Source organism: Adiantum capillus-veneris, chromosome 8, assembly GCF_014529385.1.
Source record: "Adiantum capillus-veneris isolate H3 chromosome 8, ASM1452938v2, whole genome shotgun sequence".
NCBI lineage: Eukaryota > Viridiplantae > Streptophyta > Polypodiopsida > Polypodiales > Pteridaceae > Adiantum > Adiantum capillus-veneris.
Genome location: NC_140938.1, coordinates 74,360,703 through 74,383,540, shown reverse-complemented (window position 1 = coordinate 74,383,540; position 22,838 = coordinate 74,360,703). Strand labels below are relative to the sequence as shown.

General features: G+C 48.5%; 1 protein-coding gene across 1 annotated transcript in view; it reads right to left on the bottom strand.

Annotated features, from left to right (window-relative positions):
* LOC147452380 (uncharacterized) overlaps positions 1 to 22,838 on the bottom strand; it is a 283,958-nt gene that overhangs the window by 73,755 nt on the left and 187,365 nt on the right. The window contains exon 39 of the mRNA XM_086518094.1: positions 17,082 to 17,378. Within this exon, the coding sequence (XP_086374220.1) occupies positions 17,082 to 17,378 (297 nt within the window). The remainder of the gene's footprint in view (positions 1 to 17,081; positions 17,379 to 22,838) is intronic.

Below are 22,838 nucleotides of genomic sequence, written 5' to 3'. Positions count from 1 at the left end.
GCGTCGTCTGTGGTAGTACTTCTGGGGGCTCAGTAGTGCGCTTTGACGCTCTAATGATCGCCTTGTATGTGTCATGCAGTAACCACCACCCCAACCAAGCTTTGGGCAAGAAGAACTTCACCTAGTTGAACAGTGGACTAGACTCTACTAGACCAGGCGAGTGACTAGACCAACTGGCCTGGACCAGGACGAGAAGGACTAGACTAGGGACAAGGAGGACTAGACCAAGGACGAGGAGGACTAGACCAGGATGAGGACTGGGTGGACCAGGGCGAGAGAGGATTGGACCAGCAAGGTGAGAGACTAGACCAGCTAGATTAAGCTGTCTAGGGTGAAACTAGACCAGACCAGCACAGGCGAGACGAAGAAAAACCAGCTAGCTGCTTTACTTGTACTCAACAGAGAGTGAGACTTCAATTGATGTCCCACCGTGATCGCCAAAATGAGAGCACCTGTAGCGCGGATAATGTGTCGTGCTCTCTACAGTGTGGGTGCCACTTAGTGCAATGTGCGTGACAATCTCACTCAAACAAATGGAAACTCTCTCAAACAGAATGAAACACAGAAACAATGGATAACAACAGAGACACAACAGTGGACCAAAACATGTGGAATCGACTAGCTCAAAGAACCATGTACAGACTCTGGCGTGGCAGCACACTCAGCTCCAACCCAAGACTCACAGGTACAAATGGGGGTGTCGAGGCTCAGATGTGCAGGGATGGTGAAGCAGTGCTCTGTGCAAGACTCGCTGCTCTCAACGACGATGATGGAACAAAGGTGAAGCCCATGATGATAATGACCCAACGGCTCATAAATGTCAGCCACCTAAGCCAATCTCCAAAGTGAGTGGTGGTGGTGACTTGGCCACGATGTCCACTAGACCACCGTCCGTATCCTGCCACGTGTCACTGTCCAGCCCAGCCCACAGAGTCCGTCCAGAGTCCGACTAGTGTGAACCAGGCCAGACCAACCGTACTAACTGAGTGTCCTGTGAAAGTGACACTATAGCCTGCTACAAAGCCTCCACATCACGAGGCTTTGGAAAAGATCAAGCGTGAAGCTAGAAGAGCTCAAGTCTCAGCAGGAGACTAAAGCTATGGTTTGGTGTAGCTCATGCCACTCTCCAAGGTACCCTCCACATGAATGCCCCCTTCGGGTTTACTACCACTTCTGTGAAAAATCTAGAGATGAGGACAAGGATTGCTACTACCTCAAGGGGTTGCGAAAAATATAGCAAAGTCTTGGTCCTACTCTTCAACAAGGGCCTCCACCTGCATCCAACATGGTTTCCCCCTATGGTCATCCAAACCACATGCCACCCTTGCTGATAGCCCCTCCCATGCAAGGTATGTAGAGCACTTTTCCCTCTCAGAGCTTTTATCATACCCATGCTCCCTCATCTCCTCAAAGCTTCTACGCCTCCACCTCCAACTCCATGCACCAAGAGCAAGGAACACCTCGCCCATTGAATTGGCCTATTTTATGCTACAGATGCGGAGACTATGGACATTACCAAAGAAAATGCCCTCTGCCAGAAGGGTCCCCCCCTTGCTGTCATTGCCCTCAAGCGAAGGATCACTACAGTAAGGATTGTCCCAAACTTCGTGCATCCACGGATTTGAGCCCAAGTCAAAGCCAAAATGAGTTTACCTTTCCCAAGCTTAATTTGATAGCAGCTAGCACCATTCCTCAGCCGCCCCCTTCTCCCCATGTGGTTACCCCTCAAAATAAGCTGTAGTTGGTAGAGGAGCCAACGGGCATCCTCACTTGGGCCCAGAGAGCTGCTCTCGGTCTTAGCATTCCAGCAAGTTCAACTCCCTCACACATTCTCACACCAGTGGATACCCTGCCTTCAGCTGTTGACAAGCCATTCCCCAGTGCCAAGCAAGATTCAAAATCTTTGCTCTCCGATACAGATGATTCTTTTTTGGAAGCAGTTGTTGATCTACAGTAGATCAAGGTACCAGAGAAACCACTGGTAGAAAAAGAAAAGCTTACAACAGAGACAATCTTGAAGAACACTTTCCAACAAGTGTCGCTCTATGACATGCTACGGCTAGATGCGAGTTTTAGAAGTGACACCCTTGCTGTTATTCACTCACTTTACCCCGGAACAAGTCCCAGTGGTGGGCACCTCCCAGTGCGACCATGTAGCAGGGCTACAGTGTCACTTCACAGGACATACAGTTGGACAGTGGGTTACACTGGGACTGGTTCACACTGGACGGACCCTTTGGACGGACGTCTGGTCTGGGAGTGACACGTGGCAGGGTACCTACCGACGACCGACGGTGGCCTAGTGGACCTCGTGGCCAGGTCACCACATGGCTGACATTTATGAGCCGTTGGTGGCTCTTTACGGTGGTACATATGAGTAGTAGCAGTTGGTTATCATATCATTTTGCTTCACCTTTGGTCCAGTATCGTCGAGAGGGCAGTGAGTCTATGCACAGAGCACATCTTCACCATCCCTGTACATCTGAGCCTCGACACCCCATTGTACCTATGAGTCCTAGGCTGGAGCTGAGTGTGCTGCCACGCCAGAGTCTGTACATGGTTCTTTGAGCTAGTCGAGTCCACATGTTTTGGTTCACTGTTGTGTCTCTGTTGTTATCCCTTGTTTCTGTGTTTCATTCTGTTTGAGAGAGTTTCCATTGGTTTGAGTGAGATTGTCACGCACATTGCACTGAGGGGCACCCACTGTAGAGAGCACGACACATTATCTGCGCTACAGGTGCTCTCATTTTGGCGATCACGGTGGGACCTCAACTGAAATCTCATTCTGTGAGGTGCAAATCTTGAAGCTAGTTAGGTTTATCTAGCTTCGCCTACCTTCGCCAACCTTGCCTTGCACTGTTCTCCTCTCGCCTAGTCCAACTGGTCTAGTCCCCTCTCGCTTGGTCCAACTGGTCTAGTCCTCTCTCGCCCTGGTCCAACCTGTCCTCGTCCCTGGTCTAGACCTCCTCGACCCTGGTCTAGTCCTCCTCGTCTCTGGTCTCGTCCCTGGCCCAGCCGAGTCTAGTCACTTACCTGGTCTGGTCTGGTCTGGTGGAGTCTAGACCTGTCACAAGTTTTCTTGCCCCAAGCTTGGTTGGACTGGTGGTCACTGCATGACACATACAAGGAGGTCAGTCGAGCGTCAAAGCGCACTACTGAGCCCTCTGAAGTACTATCACAGAAGAGGACCTTTGACACCTTGTAGAAATCCTTCAACCTCATCACCTATACCTCCACATACCACATCACCCATTCGTTCATCAGGTTCCCCATCTTCCCGATCACCTTCTCCAGTAAAGCTCTCTCCTATTCTGATACAGCAAGCTATAGAGCAACAGGCTCAGCAAGGAATCATGGAGCCACTAGCTAGTGTTTTGGCCAAGGTAAACATCAAGTTCCCTACCTTCAAAGGGCTTTCTTCAGAAGATGCTGACGACCATGCAAGAAGATTTGTATCTCTTTGTAGGGGACGTGGTATGAATAGAGAAGATGCTTATTTGGTACTATTTCCATCCACCTTGGATGGCCTAGCAGATAAATGGTACAGCCAATTTGTAGAGAACCATTTTGCAACTTGGGCAGCCTTAAGACAGCAGTTCTGTGCAACGTTCAGGCCGGGTGACTACCAGGAGAAGGTGTTGGATGAGTTGGCCAACATGGTGCTCAAGCCAGAGGAGACTTTTGCAGAGCTTATGACTAAAACTAAGTCACTGGAGGCCAAGCTTCCCCAACAACCCGGTGAATTCATGGTTAAAAAGTGGGTGGAGAAGGCGCTTCCCAAAACTTCTCAGCAAAAACTCCGAGAGAGTCTCCGACCCGACGCCACTCTCGAGGAGTTCATCACAGCTGCTACTAGGATAGAGGGGGCTAGGAAGCTGTTCAACAACTCTCCTCACATAGATACTCCCTCTGTGTTCTCGGAAGGTAGTTCTGTTGATCCTTTAACTTCTTTATGCAGGGAACTGGAAGCCCTAAAGTTACCAGCGAGCTCTTCAAGAGGAGAGGTCCTTCTCTCTTAGACAAGAGAAGCCTCCAAATCATGAGGCATTGGAACAGATTAAGCGCGAGCTAGAAGATCTCAAGTGTCAGCAAGAGACTAAGGCTACGGTTTGGTGTAGCACATGCCGCTCTCCAAGGCACCCTCCACAGGAATGCCCCCTTTGGGTTTACTGCCACTTCTGTGAAAAATCTGGACATGAGGACAAGGACTGTTACTACCTCAAGGGATTGCGACAAATACAACAAAGTCTTGGTCCTACTCTTCAACAAGGGCCAGCACCTGCATCTAACATGGTTTCTCCTTGTGGCCATCCACACCATATGCCGCCTTTGCTGACAGCCCCTCTTATCCAAGGTATGCCAAGTACTTTTCCATCTCAGAGCTTTTATCATACCCCTACTCCCTCATCACCTCCTCAAAGCTTCTATGCCTCCACCTCAAACTCAATGCACCAGGAGCAAGGACCACTTCGCCCTTCGACTCGCCCTTTGAATCGGCCCATTTTGTGCTACAGATGCGGGGAATATGGGCATTACCAAAGCAAATGCCCCCTGCCAGAAGGGTCCCCTCCTTGCCGTCATTGCCCTGAAACGAAGGATCACTACAATAAGCATTGCCCTAAACTTCGTGCATCCACGGCTTCGAACTCAAGTCAAAGCCAGAATGAATTCGCCTTTCCCAAGCTCAACTTGATAGCAGTGAGCACTGTTTCTCAGCCGCCCCCTTCTACCCACGTGGTTATCCCTCAAAATAAGCCGCCGCAGTTGGCAGAGGAGCCATCAGGCGTCCTCACCCGGGCCCAGAGAGCCGCTCTCGGTCTTAGCATTCCATCAAGTTCAACTCCCCCACACATTGTCACACCTGTGGATACCCTGCCTGCAGCTGTAAACAAGCCATCCCCCAGTGCCATGAAGGAATCCAAATCCTTGCTCTCAGATATTGATGAAGCTTTCTTGGAAGCAGTTTCCGATCTACAGAAGATCAAGGTACCGGAGGAACAACGGGTAGAACAGGAAAAGCTTACAGCAGAGACAGTCTTGAAGAACACCTTCCAACAAGTGTCCCTCTATGACATGCTGCGACTAGATGCGAGTTTTAGAAGTGACACCCTTGCTGTTATTCAGTCACTTTATCCTGGAGCAGGTCCTAGTGGCGGGCACCTCCCAGTGCGACCATCAGAGACCTATATGATATCGAATCCCGCTGCTCCACTCACTGATTATAGAAGCCCTCGCCTGACAGTGTCCGTTTTGGGTCGGAAATTCTCAGGAGTGATAGTGGATGGTGGATCTGGCATCAACTTGATGCCCGAGTTCACTATGTTAGCTCTAGGTCTACAGCCTACTCGCCCTGCTCCCTTCACAGTTACATTGGCCGACCAACGGACAGTCTACCCAGTGGGCATAGTGGACAATGTGCCTCTGCAGGTACAAGACTTTACTTTTAACTTGGATTTTGTGGTGGTTCATCTTCCCCAGGTTGAGGGCGGATTTCCCTTGCTTATTGGAAGACCCTGGCTGCGACACACTAAAGCACTCCACGATTGGGGAAATGATGCAATGTGGATACATAATTCTGGCTCCTCGATGCAACCCATTCTCTTAGAAGGTGGTATGGATCCCGTGGTGCAGCAAGTTTCTTTGTCAATGGAAACCAAACCTAAACAAGAACAGCCTATTACACTTGAAGGGTCAGATGAAGATCTGCTCGAGTGGTTGGAGGCCACAAAATCTATGCCTTGTTATGGAGTCTCTATTCACTCTTCGCCTGAAAGAACACCCTCTTCAAATGATTCCACAGTAACTAAATCTAATGTGCCACCTAAGCCTATGAAGAAGCATAGCAGCAATAAGAAACCTCCTCTACAGGAGTTCACCCCCCCTAAAACATCAACCCTTTTGGTGTCTGCTTCTTCGACCAGAAGAAAGCTCTCCTCTGTGTCTAGCAAACTCCCTTCTCAGAGCCCGTCCTGCAAGATGAATTCCAAGATCTTGATAGCTGTATTGTTCTTGATAGCTGGGTGCTCTTTGTTTGCCACTATCTACCCTCTGTCCCTCACCCTCCCTCCCCCTCTCACCCTCGTCCTCACCCTACTCTCCCCCTCGCCTAGTCCCCATCACTACCCTCGCCCTCGCCCTAAGTCCCTCCTCCTTGCCCACTCGCCCCTACCCAACCTTCATTCACGCTACCCTTCCTCTCTCGTCCCTTCCCAATCCACTTCCAATTGGCCCCTACCCAATCCCCCTCGCCCCTACCCTCTCCAATTGGTCCATACCCAATCCCAATCCCCTCGTCCCTACCCTCTCCAATCGGCCCCTACACAATCCAATCGGTCCCTACCCACTCCAATCAGTCCATACCCAATCCAATCGGTCCCTACCCCCTCAAGTTGGTCCCTATCGCCCCTACCCTCTCCACCTCTCCAATTGGTCCATACCCAATCGCAATCCCCTCGCCCCTACCCTCTCGAATTGGTCCCTACCCTCTCTAATTGGTCCCTACCCTCTCGAGTTGGTCCCTACCCTCTCCCATTGGCACCTACCCAATCCAAAATGCTCCCACCCCCTTAAGCCCTCGCCCCTACCCTCCCCTCACCCCTCGCTCCTACCCACCCCCTTAAGTCCTCGCCCCTACCTACCCCCTCTCGCCCCTACCCTCCCCTCCCTTGCCCTCGCCCCTACCCACCCCTTCACCCTCCCCCCTCGCCCCTACCCTCCCCCTCACCTCCCCTCGCCCCTACCCACCCCCTCTCTTGCCTCGGCCCTAACCAGCCCCCCTCGCCCCTGGTCAGATTGGCATCCAGGTCAAAATGCTTGCTGGGAGCTCTATCCAGATGGACAGATGCCCAGTAACAAGACTGTTGGTGGCGGTGATGATGCCTTTAACACCTTCTTCAGTGAGACGAGATGGGAGCGGGAAAGCATGTTCCTCGAGCTGTGTTTGTTGATTTAGAGCCCACTGTGATTGATGAACCAACCTGGTTACTTACCCCAGAATTCACTTCATGCTTTCATCATATGCCCCAGTGATTTCGGCAGCTAAGGCCTATCATGAGCAGTTGTCTGTTGCAGAGATAACCAACGCATTTGAGCCATCGTCAATGATGGCAAAATGTGATCCTCGTCATGGTAAATACATGGCATGTTGCACAAAGGGGCAGAGAAATTTTGTGTAATCCTATCACAGCAGCAAGTTTATGAACCTTTTTGGCTGTTTCCTTGGGGCTTTCAAGCATTCACCTGGTTGCCATCACAATGCCGTTAATGCTTTTCGTTTTGCCATTAAGATGGAGCTTAACCGCATCGCGTTATTACTCGAGCTTCTGATCATCCCTCTTTTCGACAATTTCATCTGCAAGTGCGGACCAGGTCATTTTCTTCTCACTATAATTATGGAGGATAAAGATGCGTTGGATCCAAACCGAGCATATCTCTTTGCTGAGGAGCCTCAGTCTGTTTTGCCGATTGGGATTCTTGGACTATGCAATCATATTGGGTTCTTGCCTATTCAAAGGCTTAAGGCGTTGCAAACAGGACAGTGTTTTACTCCACTTTTGAGGCATGTAAGGTCATGGTTGGGCCTAGCACCTGCTTCAAGAAATGTACGGATGCAACACCTAGTGGTTTTCTTTCACAGGTTTTTCAGTATTCCTCTCACCGAGACGGTGAGCGGTCTTGTGGCGGGCAACCTGTAGCAGGGCTACAGTGTCACTTCACAGGACATACAGTTCGACAGTGGGTTACACTGGGACTGGTTCACACTGGACGGACCCTTTGGACGGACGTCTGGTCTGGGAGTGACACGTGGCAGGGTACCTACCGACGACCGACGGTGGCCTAGTGGACCTCGTGGCCAGGTCACCACATGGCTGACATTTATGAGCCGTTGGTGGCTCTTTACGGTGGTACATATGAGTAGTAGCAGTCAGTTATCATATCATTTTGCTTCAACTTTGGTCTAGCATCGTCGAGAGGGCAGTGAGTCTATGCACAGAGCACATCTTCACCATCCATGCACATCTGAGCCTCGACACCCCATTGTACCTATGAGTCCTGGGCTGGAGCTGAGTGTGCTACCACGCCAGAGTCTGTACATGGTTCTTTGAGCTAGTTGAGTCTACATGTTCTCGTCCACTGTTGTGTCTCTGTTGTTATCCCTTGTTTCTGTGTTTCATTCTGTTTGAGAGAGTTTCCATTGGTTTGAGCGAGATTGTCACGCACATTGCACTGAGGGGCACCCACTGTAGAGAGCACGACACATTATAGAGAGCACGACACATTATCCGCGCTAAAGACCATCAGAGTCCTATATGATATCCCATCCCGCGGCTCTCCTCACTGATTATAGAAGCCCTCGTCTCACCGTATTCGTCTTGGGGTGGAAATTCTCAGGAGTGACAGAGGATGGTGGATATGGTATCAACTTGATGCCCGAGTTCACTATGTTAGCTCTAGGTCTACAACCCACTCGCCTTGCTCCCTTCACAGTTACATTGGCCGAACAGCGGATAGTCTACCCAGTGGGCATAGTGGACAAAGTGCCTCTGCAGGTACAAGACTTTAGCTTTAACTTGGATTTTGTTGTGGTTCGTCTTCCCCAGGTTGAGGGCGGATTTCCCTTGCTCATCGGTAGACCATGGCTGCGACACACTAAAGCACTTCATGATTGGGGAAACGATCCCATGTGGATACATACTCCTGGCTCTCCAATGCAACCCATTCGCCTAGAAGGAGGCATGGATCTCGTCGTACAACATAGTTCTTTGTCCCTAGAGACAAGCCTTGAATTGCAACAGCCTACTCCACCTGACGGGTTAAACAAAGATCTGCTGGAGTGGTTGGACGCTACCAAATCTATGCCTTGTTATGAAGTCTTTATTCAATCTTTGCCTGAGGGTACACCCTCTTCCAATGTTTCCACAATAACTAAACCCAATGAGCCACCTGAATCAGCTCAAAGGGTGGAGGTCATAGAACCTACTCACCATGCGCCCTTGGTGGAAGCCTTTGGATTGGGTGAGCCTACGAAGATTCATAATAGCAGAAACAGATCTCCTCTACAAGAGTTCACCCCCCCCCCCCCCCGCCCCCCTCATAATCAGCCATGATGGTGTCTGCTTCTTCGGCCAAGAATAAGCTCTTCTCTGTGTCTAGCGAACTCCCCTTCACCGAGCTTCCTCAAGGCGGGATACAACAAGAAAATATTGATTTCAAGCTTGATGAGTTCCCTGCTCATGATGTCTCTCTACTCTTTGACGCAACCTCTTCACCTACAGGGAATTCTTTAGCAGTGCCATCTCCAGACCCAGTAAAAGGAAGACACTTCTGCAACTCTTGTACCCACTCCATGCTGCTAGAGAAGATGCAGAGCAGATTGCTACGGTCTGTGTCACAGAAGATAAGGTTAGCCTCATTCAAGGTTACAGAAGCATCCAACAATACTGATTTTGGAAGAGAACTATTGGGAAGACCAGTGAGTATACTGCTATGTGGACCTTCTGTCAAGAATCAGGCTACCACAACATTGAAACAAGTCAGCTTCAGCTTTGATGGAAGGCCATCTATGCATGTGCATCCAAAAAGACCTTCACCCTCACCAAAATCCCCTACCCACCCCTTCACTAAACCTCCCCCCCAGACCCTATCCCCTCCTCGCCCCTCACTATCACTCTCTCGCCCCTACCCACCCCCCCTAGACCCTATCCCCTCCTCGCCCCTACCCACTCCCCTCGCCCCTCACTAACCTCTACTCGCCCCTACCCACCCCCTCCCTTCCTCCTCGCCCCTACCCTCACCCCCTGACCCCCAGCCACCCCCCCTCACCCCTCTTGCTCTCGCCCCTACCTAGTGGCCTCGCCCCTACCCAAACCCCCCTCTTCCTCTCGCACCCTCACTCTCCCTCGCCCCTTGCTACCACTACTCGCCCCTACCCACCCCCCCTTGCCCCTCTCCACCCCTCTTGCTCTCGCCCCTACCCAAACCCCCCTCTTGCCCTCGCCCCCTCACTCTCCCTCGCCCCTCTCTACCATCTACTAGCCCCTACCCTCACACCCCCCTCCCCTACCCACCCCCTCCCTCCCTCCTCGCCCCTACCCACCCTGCTCGCCCCTCTCCACCCCTCATCCCCTCGCCCCTACCTAAACCTCCGCACGCACTCGCCCCTACCCACCCCCTCTCCTCCCCTCGTCCATACCTACTCCCTCTCGCCCCTACCCTCCCCCTACCACCCCTTCTCTCTTCCCTCGCCCTATTCACTCCCTAGACCACTATCCACCCCCTCAACCCTTCCCGCAACCCTCCAGTGTTAGAAGCAACTGCTACAGGCGCATTCAAGTCGGAGTTTGAGCATTGCCTTGAAGAAAACCGGGAAATTTTACAAAGTTTCATTGCGGCCGTGTCGATCTAAAAACGGGAGTATTTCAAGTTTGCCCTTAGTCTTCTGTTCGAACAAATACCATTCGTGGTAGCCAAATCCTCGCTCTTTTGGCTCCGTTTACACTAGCGTCGGGACTTGCTGGGATTTGTTCATTTTGGTCAATCTTTAGTTTCTACCTTCTGGACAGCTTACCACATTGAGGCAGGGTTATTGCTTCTTCAACATATCTTGCAAATATCTACATTGCTTCATTGACACCTTCCTCCTAGGAACTAAAAATCTTTTTCAGTCAGAGTGTACTGCGTTTTTCCTACTTGTTTCATTGTTCTCTCTAGTTTCAGTGTTCTCTCTCACCGGAACAGTGAGTGGTCTTGTGGCCGACAACCTGTATAGCAGGGCTACAGTGTCACTAGTACAGGACAAACAGTTAGTTCAGTTGGTCACAGTTCACACTGGACGACTCTCGCCTAGGCAGTGACACGTGGCTAGTGATACGGATGGTGGTCTAGTGGACACTGAGGCCAGATCACCGCCACCTCAGTTTGGAGATAGGCTTAGCCGGATTGGGATATGTGATATCCTTTTGGTGGCTCCTTACATATGAGTGGTTGGGTTTAGGGTCGGATACGCGATCGATATCATCTTCTTTTGTGTGGTCAGTCGTCTAGAGTCCATCATCTTGAGTTGTACATAGCACGTCTGCACCATCCTTACAAAGTTGAGCCTCGACACCCCCACTGTACCTATGAGATATGGGCTAGAGCTGAGTGTGCTGCCATGCCAGAGTCTGTATTGGTTTCTTTGAGTTTGTCAATGTTCATGCTATTCATGTTCAGGTTTTGATGAGTCGTACTATTGTTGCTCTGCTATTCATTTTCTTCTGTGTTTGCATTCTGTGGAGTGAGATCTCACGCACATTGCACTGAGCACCCACTATAGAGGGCACGACACATTATCTCCGCTACAACATAGTTCTATTGCTAATATTTATTAAGCAGAAACCACTCCCTCATCGAGTCAACGTTTTTCTCCAGCTCTTGTATATCATGCTTACACTGCTAAAGATGAAATATATTCGCCACACTTCTCATATGCACGTTTTTGAGGTCAAATCCGCTATCTTATCTCTTGCACTTGCTTTGATTTATGTTATGTTGGTCATATCTTATTTTGTGCACTCACCATGCCCTGTCGTGCTCACAAGAAAGCTGATTTTCGTACTCTTCGCTATTTGCATGGCGCACAACACTATTGCTGTAGCGCGGGTATACTGTCCTCTGGTCGGCCAATGTTACTGTGAAGGGGGCAGGTTGAGTAGGCTGCAGGCCTAAAGCCATCATAGTGAACTCAGGAATCATATTGATGCCATATCCACCATCCACAATTACTCCTGAAAATTGCTGCCCCAAGATGGACACTGTCAGGCGAGGGCTTCTATAATCAGTGAGGGGAGCAGCAGGATTGAGTATCATATAGGACTCTGATGGTCGCACTGGGAAGTGCCCGCCACTAGGACTTGCTCCGGGGTAAAGTGACTGAATAACAAAAAGGGTGTCACTTCTAAAACTCGCATCTAGTCGCAGCATGTCATAGAGGGACACTTGTTGGAAGGTGTTCTTCAAAACTGTCTCTGTGGTAAGCTTTTCTTGTTCTACCAGTGGTTTCTCTGGTACCTTGATCTTCTGTAGATCGGAAACTGCTTCCAAGAAAGATTCCTCAATATCGGAGAGCAAAGATTTGGATTCTTTCATGGCACTGGAGGATGGCTTGTTAACAGCTCAAGGCAGGGTCTGGTGTGAGAATGTGTGGGTGAGTTGAACTTGCTGGAATGCTAAGACCGAGAGCGGCTCTCTGGGCCTGGTTGAGGACGCCCGCTTGCTCCTCTATCATGCAACTTCTCTTGAGTGGTAACCACATGGGCGGAAGGGGGTGGTTGAGGAGTGGGGCACACTGCTATCAAATTGAGCTTGGGAAAGGTAAACGCATTTTTGCTTTGACTTGGGTTGGCAGCAGTGGATGCACGAAGTTTAGGGTAATCTTTACTACGATGATCCTTCGTTTTAGGGCAATGATGGCAGGGAGGGGACCCTTCTGGCAAGGGGCATTTGCTTTGGTAATGCCCATATTCCCCGCATCTGCAACACAAAATGGGCCGATTCAAAGGGCGAGTCGAAGGGCGAGATGGTCCTTGCTCCTGGTGCATGGAGTTGGAGTTGGAGGCATAGAAGGTTTGAGGTGATGAGGGAGCATGGGTATGATAAAAGCTATGAGGTAGAACAGTACTTTGCATACCTTGCATAGGAGGGGCTGTCAGCAAAGGTGGCATATGGTATGGATGGCCATAGGGAGAAACCATGTTGGATGCAGATACTGGCCCTCGTTGAAGAGTAGGACCAAGACTTTGCTGTATTTGTCGCAATCCCTTTAGGCAGTAGCAGTCCTTGTCCTCATGTCCAAACTTTTCACACAAGTGGCAGTAAACCCGAAGGAGACATTCCTGTGGAGGGTGCCCTGGAGAGCGGCATGAGCTACACCAAACCATAACCTTAGTCTCCTACTGAGACTTGAGCTCTTCTAGCTCGCGCTTGATCTGTTCCAATGCCTCGTGATGTGGAGGCTTCTCCTGTCGAAGAGAGAAGGACCTCTCCTCTTGAAGAGCTCGCTGTAACTTTAGGGCTTCCAGTTCCTTGCGTAAAGAGGTTAACGGATCAGAAGGAATTTCTGAAAACACTGAGGGGGTCTCTACCTGAGAGGAGTTGGTGAACAGCTTCCTAGCTCCCTCTATGCTAGTAGCAGCTGCGACAAACTCCTCTAGAGTGGCATCAATCGGAGACTCTCTTGGAGTTTTTGATGGGAAGTTTTGGGAAGAGCCTTCTCCACCCACTTCTTAACCATAAATTCCCCTGGTTGTTGAGGAAGCTTGGCAACCAAAGACTTGGTTTTAGTCATGAGTCCTGCAAAAGTCTCCTCTGGCTGGAGCACCATGTTGGCCAACTAATCCAAAACCTTTTCCTGGTAGTCACCTGGCGTGAATGTTGCACACAATTGTTGTCGTAAAGCTACCCAAGTTGCAAAATAGTTCTCTGCAAACCGACTGCACCATTTATCTGCTAAGCCATCCAAGGTAGATGGAAAGAGTACCAAATAAGCATCTTCTCTATTAAGACCAAGAACTCTACAGAGAGATATAAACCTCCTTGCATGGTCGTCTGCATCTTCTGAAGAGAGTCCCTTGAAGGTAGGAAACTTGATGTTTACCTTGGCCAAAACACTGGTCAACGCCTCCATGGTCTCTTGCTCAGGAGCCCATTCTCAATAGCTTTCTGTAATGAAATGGGAGATAGATTTACTAGGGAAGGTGACCTGGAAGATGTAGAACCAGATGGAGCCGTATGTGGAGGTATGGGTGATGAGGTTGGTGGACGTCTACTAGGTACCAAGGGTTGACGTCTTTTGTAGTGCTTCAGAGGACTCAGTAGTGCGCTTTGAAGCTCTAATGAACCCCTTGTATGTGTCATGCAGTGACCACAAACCCAACCAAACTTTGGGCAAGAAGACCTTACATTGGTTGAACACAGGTGTAGACTCTACTAGACCAGGGCACCACCAGGCTGGACTAGGGACGAGGAAGGACTAAACCAAGGACGAGTAAGGCCTAGACCAGGACGAGAGCTGGTTGGACCAGGGCGAGAGAGGACCAGACCAACAACTGCACAATGCAAGGCAAAGTAGGCGAAGCTAGGTGAAAACGAGCTAGCTTCCTCGATTTGTACCTCAGCAGAGAGTGAGAGTTCTGTTGAGGTCCCACCGGGCGTGCCAAAAATGAGAGCACTTGTAGCGTGGATAATGTGTCGTGCTCTCTACAGTGGGTGCTCCTCAGTGCAATGTGCGCGACAAACTCACTCAAAACAGACTAAAAACATAGGAACAATAGATAACAACTGATCACACATAGACACAACAGCGGACCAGAACATATGACTCGACTATCTCAAAGAACCGATACAGACTCTGGAGTGGCAACACAATCTGCTCCAGCCCAGGACTCACAGGTACAATGGGGTGTCGAGGCTCAATGTGCAGGGATGGTGCAGACGTGTTGTGTGTATAGACTCGCTACTCTAGACGACGATGCTGGACCATATATGAAGAGGATGATACCTGACCCAACAACTACTACTCACATGTCCCACCATAAAGAGCCACCAACGGCTCATAAATGTCAGCCATCTAAGTCTATCTCCAAACTCAGTGGTGGTGGTGACGTGGCCATGATGTCCATAAGACCACCGTCCGTATCCTTGCCACGTGTCACTGCCCAGCCTAGAGAGTCTGTCTAGTTTGAACCAGACCAGACCAACTGTACTAACTGTGTGTCCTGTGAAAGTGACACTGTAGCTTGCTACAATTGCCTGACATATCACTATGATCCATATACACCACTTCAAATCTCTAGGTATACTCATGCTACTTGGGCAAGAGACGACCCCTACAGCTTGTCTACTGCTGGATATATGTTTTGCTATCGGGCGGGTCAGTCTTTTGGCAAACAAAGAGACAAAAATCTATGGCTCTCCTCTACCGAAGCTGAATATGTTGCAGCTGCATTGGCTTGACGAGAAGCTTTTTGGCTCTCTGAGCTTCTCTACGAGTTCCAACTTTCACACCCATTCGCCTCTATTGCGACAAAGATTTCGCCATCACTCTCTCTAAAAGCTCGAGCTTCTCCCCAAAGAGCAAGCATGTTTGGATGAGCTACCATTTTTTGAAGGAACTTGTAGCTCATGGCTTCATATCCTTGGAGTATGTACCTATAAGAAGTAACTGGGCTGACTTTCTAACCAAATCTGTGCTAGGACCTAAGCAACGTGCCTCTTGCATCAGCTTGTCTCTACATCCCTAGTAGCAGCTGCCAACTTAGCTTGTTGAAGGGGGGATACATGGAAGAAGTCAACAATCTAATCCACCCTTAAGGGGGGATGTCGAGTTGTAATGGTGGATTAGATTCACCTACTTTATCTTTACTTTCTAGATATAGATTTACCTACTCTCGCCCTTGATTGTAGTCACTTTACAAGTAATCCCAATCACACCTACCACACCTAACACCTCTTGTAGGATTTTATATAAACACATTGTATTTTGTCATTTTTATCATCAATAGTGAAATCAGTCTTGGTGTGTTATCTCTTCTATTTGTCTCATTCAGGCTTGTCTCTATTCAGTTATCTCTTTCAGTTAGTGTTAAGGTTAAGTTGATTAGTTTTCACAAATGGAGGCATAACCTGTATTTATGGAAGGCCTGAGGAAAAGTCAACACATATGCAAACAAGCAGCTTCATGGCCTTGCTCTCCCTTCTAGTACACAAATTGTTGCCAAGGCTTACATGGTTACCTGCAAACTTGCTTGCATGATCATGCAAATGTTTGCACATGAATGGCATTTTCCTGCATGTGCAAACCTCTCTAGGTGATTTCTTGTATGTGGTTTATGTTGCCATAATGTGAGTACAATTCTGGCAATTTGAGGATACTATTTTTTGTTTTAGTCTTTGATTTTGTGTGTGTAACATTATTGTGCAACTTTCAAATCGAGGTTCACAATTTCAAAATTCAGGTCTCAAATTTTAGGTTGCTATTCACGAATGCAAACTCCACTACTCTTGATGCATTCTTTTGCAAACTTCGCAATCTCAAATACAAAAACACATTTGAAACAGATGCTATTTTTTTGCAGATGATACTATGTTTCTGCCTAGCAATGCACAGACTGCAAACACAGTGATGGAGGCTTTACAAACTTATGCTTTAACTACCATACTTCATGCCAAATTTGCAAGATCCAAGCTCATTTCCATGCATCCTAAAGATTGCAAATGAGACTATGTTTAATGCACAGATTGCGGTTAGGTTACTTATGGGGTCTCTAGAAACTTTTGCTTTAGCAAGCTCATTTCCATGCACCATAAAGAATGGTATCCTTTGATTTGTGAAAATTGGCCATGATATGATTACTCGCCATTTAGGATATCCGAGTGATTGGTTGGTCCCTCATTTGGCTGTGGTTACTCGGGTAATGTATAAGCTTTCATGAGAATTACATTACTAGAAGCTTTCTCATTGGCTGTTGCATGTACGTGTCAAAATTGTCGAGTCAATAATAATGGCATGCCTCATATGTGAAAATCTTCTTGCCTTTATCACATTGGTCTGAAAAATTTTGAGTGCTTTCATATCAAAAGTCATGGAATTTTTTGGAAGAGCTTCTCGCAGGATAAGGGGTTAAGACTATTGGCTACGAAAAACCCTTCTGATGCATGCATCTGATATGGTAGAGACTCTTTCAATTCTTTCCAACTAGAAAGCATATAAGGAATGCTGCTTTTGCTGAAGTAATAACTCTCAAAGAACCCAGACAAGCCTATTTCCTCTTGCAGCGTAGCGTCCAATTTATTGATGATGCTGGTCAGATGCTGTCATTTTCAGCAGAACGACATTTATTCGATATTGATATACATTATTGTTCATTACAATGCGTGTACATGGGTGCACGTGTGGACTGCGCACACCCACCCACACACACACACACACACACAAAAGAAAGTAAATTTGCAAGGTCACTGAGAGGCGCACAAAGAAGGCCTAATACAACGCTTTATTATTTGTAAAAAATCTTTTTCCAGCATCTTTTTTTGTTTTCATTTACCTCGGGAGCGTAATGAGGATTGGACAGCTTTGTGGTTATGTACAGCCGGAAGTCACGATGGTAAGGAATAATGTTATCTCCAATCTTTATCACTTCTTGGCCGCCCTGCTTATACTTCTGTTGCAGAAGTAGCGGTTCCAAAGCTGGATCAAGGCTTTCCAAGACATTCTCTAGCAAAACCACTCGCCCAAATCTGACTGCATTTTCCAGCGTGCGCAAATAGTCTTTTTCAGACAACTTTATTACATCGATACCCACTTCCTTGTACATATTCTTGACCCATTTATTTGCTTGACCCTGTTGATTTCCAAATGAGGGTGTTCAAATATTATCATTAGCAAGGAGAATCACAATAAGACAAACCTTCAGATACGAAGTGGCTGTTTGATGTGTTAAATTTAAATGGGTTGCTGTAGGTGTACAAAACAGTGTGTGTGATAATTATGGGCCTGGAAAAGCTTTTGAAATGAGACTTTTATGTGTGAAATTTATTTCCATATAATTGTTTGGGACATTTAAAATCGATTGACCAGGAGTTGGGGTGTTCAATTAAGTGGAAACTGGGACACATGACAGTAGGAGACTTGCTTGCCATGTCATGCTCACCCTTCTTGGGGAGCACTAACATTGGCATCAGTGTTATGTTACTAGTCATCAGAATGGCTGCTTGAGTTATGTCTAGCGATGTAAAAATAGTGGTGGACAACTGGGTACTTTTGGTAACGATGTGGTACACCTCTTGCTCGATCCTCTCGAACTCCTGTGTAGGCCAGGTTCAGAGGCTTATTAGGAATTTTCTTTGGTCTTCAGGATGGACAGATCGCACGTGCCAATGTTGCCTGGTCTGTCATTACTCTGCCCACCTCTCGTGGTGGATTTGGGTGCACTCTCCTCAAAGGAGTCTGGCCCTTTTGGAGAAGCAACACATTGTTTGAGGTTTCCTTCCACGTCGTGACCCTTAGCAGGAGCTTCTGTCCAGGATACATGCAAGAGTTCCCCAAACCAGCGGCCTTGGTTGCCAAGACATGCTGTATTCATAGTTTTTCCCATAAACGCATAGTATTCTCCAAACTTTCCAAATTGTAGGAAAAACAGGAGTATGATATGGCATACCATACTCCACCTGCAATTTTTCAGAAAACATGTAGCATGGCTACAGTGTCACTTGCACTGGACAAGCATTCTCACCTGGGCACTGACATGTGGTAGACAGAGGGAGTGGTGGTCTAGACTCTAGAGGACACCGTTCACCGCCACAACAGTTTGGAGATGGGCGTAGCTGGACTTTTAGAGATATTTATGTTAGCCGTTGGCTGCCCTTTATGATTTTACATATGCTCAGTTGGTTTTGGGATATGCAGGCATCATATGAGTCATTGAGTTGAGAGTTGAGTTGAAGTCTAGCACTTGCACACTTGCACTCTCCCTACACACTTGGAGCCTCGACAACCCCATTATACCTGTGTGAGTCCTGGGCTTGGAGCTGAGTGTGCTGTTAGCCAGAGTCTGTATTGCTTCTATGAGTTTAGTCGAGCTTCCATTGGGTTTGAAGTCTGCTATTGTGTCATTTGAGCATAGTCTTGCTCTGTTCTATATTGCTCTACATTGTTTGTTTCTATGTTTTGAGTGAGCTGAGGAGCACCCACATTAGAGAGCACGCGATAAATTTCCTGCTACAAAACAGCTTTTGATACCCAATTTGTAGCAAGAAAAGTGTGTCATGCTCTCTACTGTGGGTGCTCCTTGGTGCTTTATGCATGAAACCTCACTCCAATAGAAGGAAACACAACACAGCAATGGAACCAGCAACTCAAAAGACAACAATAGACTCAAAACACCACGGAACTCGACTAATTCATGGAACCGGTAGGAGGCACAGACTCCGGCTGCTATGGGGTATGGATGGACTAGTCTAGTACGGCAGGTATAGACTTCGGTACAAACTCCTATGGGTTATGCAAAGCTAGGTACTTCTACACAATTCGTGGGAGGTGCTCAGTCTCAACATTTCGACTACTATCCCCAAGGGTTTAAGCAGCTTGCTCATATGACACAGATGCAGCCGACACAAAGAGTTCCTTGCGAGGTATTTGCTGGTGCACATCACCATGGGTGCATTAGTCAAAGACCTTTGTACCATCCAGGACAGGTGTTGCTTCCCTCTAGAGCTTAGCAGGTGGCCCGCCACTCTCATAGAGGGCCACTTTGTTGAGAGCAGGGTGCAGCCTCCTACGATCAATCTTCTCGCTCCACCTCCAGAGACAAACTCTTTGGGTGCTGCGGTGGTGACAGTAGCGACGACACTCTCTCTGGGTTGACACAATTGGGAGAGCGTAGCTCAGTATCCATTGACAATTCTTTTTTCAGCTTAGTACATGCAGTTTCCTTTCACGGTTTTCAGTGTTTTCTCTCACCGAGACGGTGAGTGGTCTTGTGGCGGGCAACCTGTATAACAGGGCTACAGTGTCACTTGCATAGGACAGGCAGTTGGTCTAGAGTTCACACTGGACGGACTCTTGCGTGGGCAGTGACATCTGGCAATGATATTGGTGGTGGTCCAGTGGACACCGTGGCCAGACCACCACCATCATAGTTTAGGGATAGAGGTAACTGGACTGGGATATTTTGCTAGCCATTGGTGGCTCTTTATGATTGTATATATGTGTAGTTGGTTCTAGTTGTCGGAGGTTTCATCTACTTTCTATGGTCATAACTGGATGCTCTGTGTCTCCTCGGGCAAACCTGAGAACTAAAGCTAGTTGCCGAGACTGCGGGCTGGGCCCTATGCCATGGGACCCCAAGAAACATGAGGCCTACTACCAATCCGGTGGCCTCTCTCGGAGCTAACCAAGGGGTTCCAAACCAGGGGCCATCTGCCCTAATAGGGAGCTGGAGACTACGCAAGCCAACTTGCTAATAAGTCAAGAATCTGCTCATCGCCTCAACATAGAACAGAAAAAGGAAGGGGGCTAGAGGGCAACCCTGTTTGACCTAATGCATGAGCATGAAGTGTTCCCATCTTCCCCCTGCCAAGAGCACCTGACTATGGGCACGCCTATAGAGAGCAAACACACATTTGATCCAAGCATCTGAGAAACCCATCCTGCGTAGAGTGCCCTCCAGGAAGTCCCAATCAACTCTGTTGTAGGCCTTCTCATAATTGAGAAGAAGTATCACCAGATTCTCTCCTCAGAGATGCGCGAGGACAGACGCCTCAAAAGTGAAGATGTTGTCAAGGATACTACGCTCCTTGACAAAACTTGTCTGGGTCCCATGTATAATGCTCTCGAGTACTGGCTGAATCCTCAAGATAAGAGCCTTTGCCAAAATTTTGTAGGATGAGTTGAGGATAGTGATGGGTTGCCACTGTCGAATCTCATCCAAGGATCCTAACTCCTTGGGAATAAGGTAGATCATGCCCTCACTCATGCTGTCAGGCATCTCGCCATTGTGCAAAATGTACTGAATGCGCTGCAAAGATCTGAACCAAGCAAGTCTCAGTACTCTAAGAAGAAGCTAGGAGTCAAACCATCCTCCCCTGGACAACTACCATGGGGGAGTGCTCTGAGGGCCTCATGGAGCTCCTCTAGCTGGAGAGGGGGCTCAAGTCTCCGTCGCATCTCCTCAGTAATAACAAGGCAAGGCATTTGTGCCTCGACCTGCTCTCTACATGCATCCTGACGCTCTGACTGAAGCTCAACTGACAACACAGCACGGTAAAAGTCAGTAGCAACTGCACACATATCCTTAGGCTCTGAAGCAACTGACCCGTCGGGTCTCTGTGTAGGTCTAATCGATATGCATGCCGGTTTAATAGGGCTTGTCGCTTAAAGGTAGCCTCTTAGGTATTTAGTCGCTTAGCCGCTCAGGTCGGACTACTCTGTATTTATGTCGTTGAAGGCTACAGGCTTAGGGCTAGCCACTTAGAGTTGGCCGCCTCCGGCTAGCCATTTAGGACTTGTTGCTTAGGTATTCAGTCGCTTAGCCGCGTCACTTAGTCCTACCTGCTTAGGACTAGTCGCATAGGTCTAATTGATACTCACACCGCTTAATTAGGGTTGTTCGCTTAGGGTCAACCACTTAGCCGCACCGCTAAGGCACACCCGCTTCATTATTTAGTAGTTTAGCCACTTAATTAAGGCTAGTCGCTTAAGGAAAATCGATATTTAGATCGCTTAAGGCTTATCGATTAGGGCTTGGCGCTTAGGACTAGCTGCTTAGGTTAACAACCTCTTTGGTCAACTGGCTGACAATGGTATGCGCATGGCATGGTCCCACCGTCTCAAAAAAATCCCTAGTAACTCTATCACCCACATGGGTCCACTGAGATGTCTGCCAATGGTAGGCAAACTCATGCCGCCGCTTCTCAATGCTAGCCACCTCCTGTCTAGCTTGCTACATCTGCTCCTCCAACCAAGGACTGCAGCTAAGTGAGCTGCAAACTCCCGGAGGAAGAAGAGACTGAGCTCAGCCAGGTCAGAAGCCACTCTGTCAGCATGGGTGTCCTGCATGTCCAAGCTCTCTGACCAAAGTGCCTCCACTCGCTCTCTAAGTTCTGGATCTAGCAAGATCCTCTCAGGGATGCATAGAATTGCACCCCCCCTCCTCTGTCTTTCTGTCATGGTGAGAATCATTGGCGCATGGTCAGAAAAAGTAGTCCCTGGTAGGATGCAAACAGATACCGCCATGTCACAAATGTGGGCACTGGCGTAGATGCGATCTATCCAAACTAGATTCACTCCTCCTACTCTGCGGTCAGAGCGAGAGAAAGGCAATCTATCTGGGGGCCTCACAAAGCCCGAGTGCTGTCAAACATCAGGAACCCTCAAAGTCATACATAGGCGCTCCCAAGCTTCCAACCCAGCCCTGTGCACAATAGAAAGACCACCTCCAATCCTGTCAGAGGGATCCTCCAATAGGTTGAAGTCTCCCCCAACACACCACTGCTATGCATCGGCAAAGACACTACAATATGAAACCAAAACTCTGCTCATGCACTTGCCACATTGGGCACATATATGTTTAGGAATCCCATGAGGGAACCCTGAACCTGCATAGTAATCCACTGAGCTGTGCTTGGCACAATAATACCTCTGCCCACAATGGCCTGCTGCGATGAGTCCGCAATTACATATCCCTCCCTGGATACCTCCAGGTCCAAATGCAGCTGGTCAAAATTTCTCATACCGACCACGCAAGATCTGACCACATCGTCTAATGCGGCTCTCACAAAGATGATGCTCCTGTAGCATAAGAATATCGATCTCACCACCCACAAGGCATCCCTAAAGCTCCTGACGCAACCTACTCCTCTAACATTGAAACTGGGGCCCTCCTAATCCTTGCATATTCCACGATGAGATGATACTCATAGAGTCAGTGAGAAAAAACATATTCTGCAACAGCAGCCAACCTCGCCATTTTAGAGGCCGGCTTAGATGCGGAGTAATCCATATCCGAGCTAACTCTGGACAAACGTTGCTGAAGTGACTGTCGCACCCAAGCCCAAGCTGAGCGTGCAGTCCGTAAGGCTACATCCTCTCTCCAAGAATCCTCCTGTACAAATACATAGCAAGGGGGGCTCTGAGTGTCAGCAAACAAGTGTACCACAATGTGCTTGCAACCTACTGCATCCAGCAGCGTCACACTAAACTTGGCTAAAGGCCAAAGTGTCTGTACCAGACCTTCACTGCCAGGTCCCCTGTGTGGTGTGAGGACTCAATAGCCTAGACCTGGAGCCAATCAAGAACTGTGTGC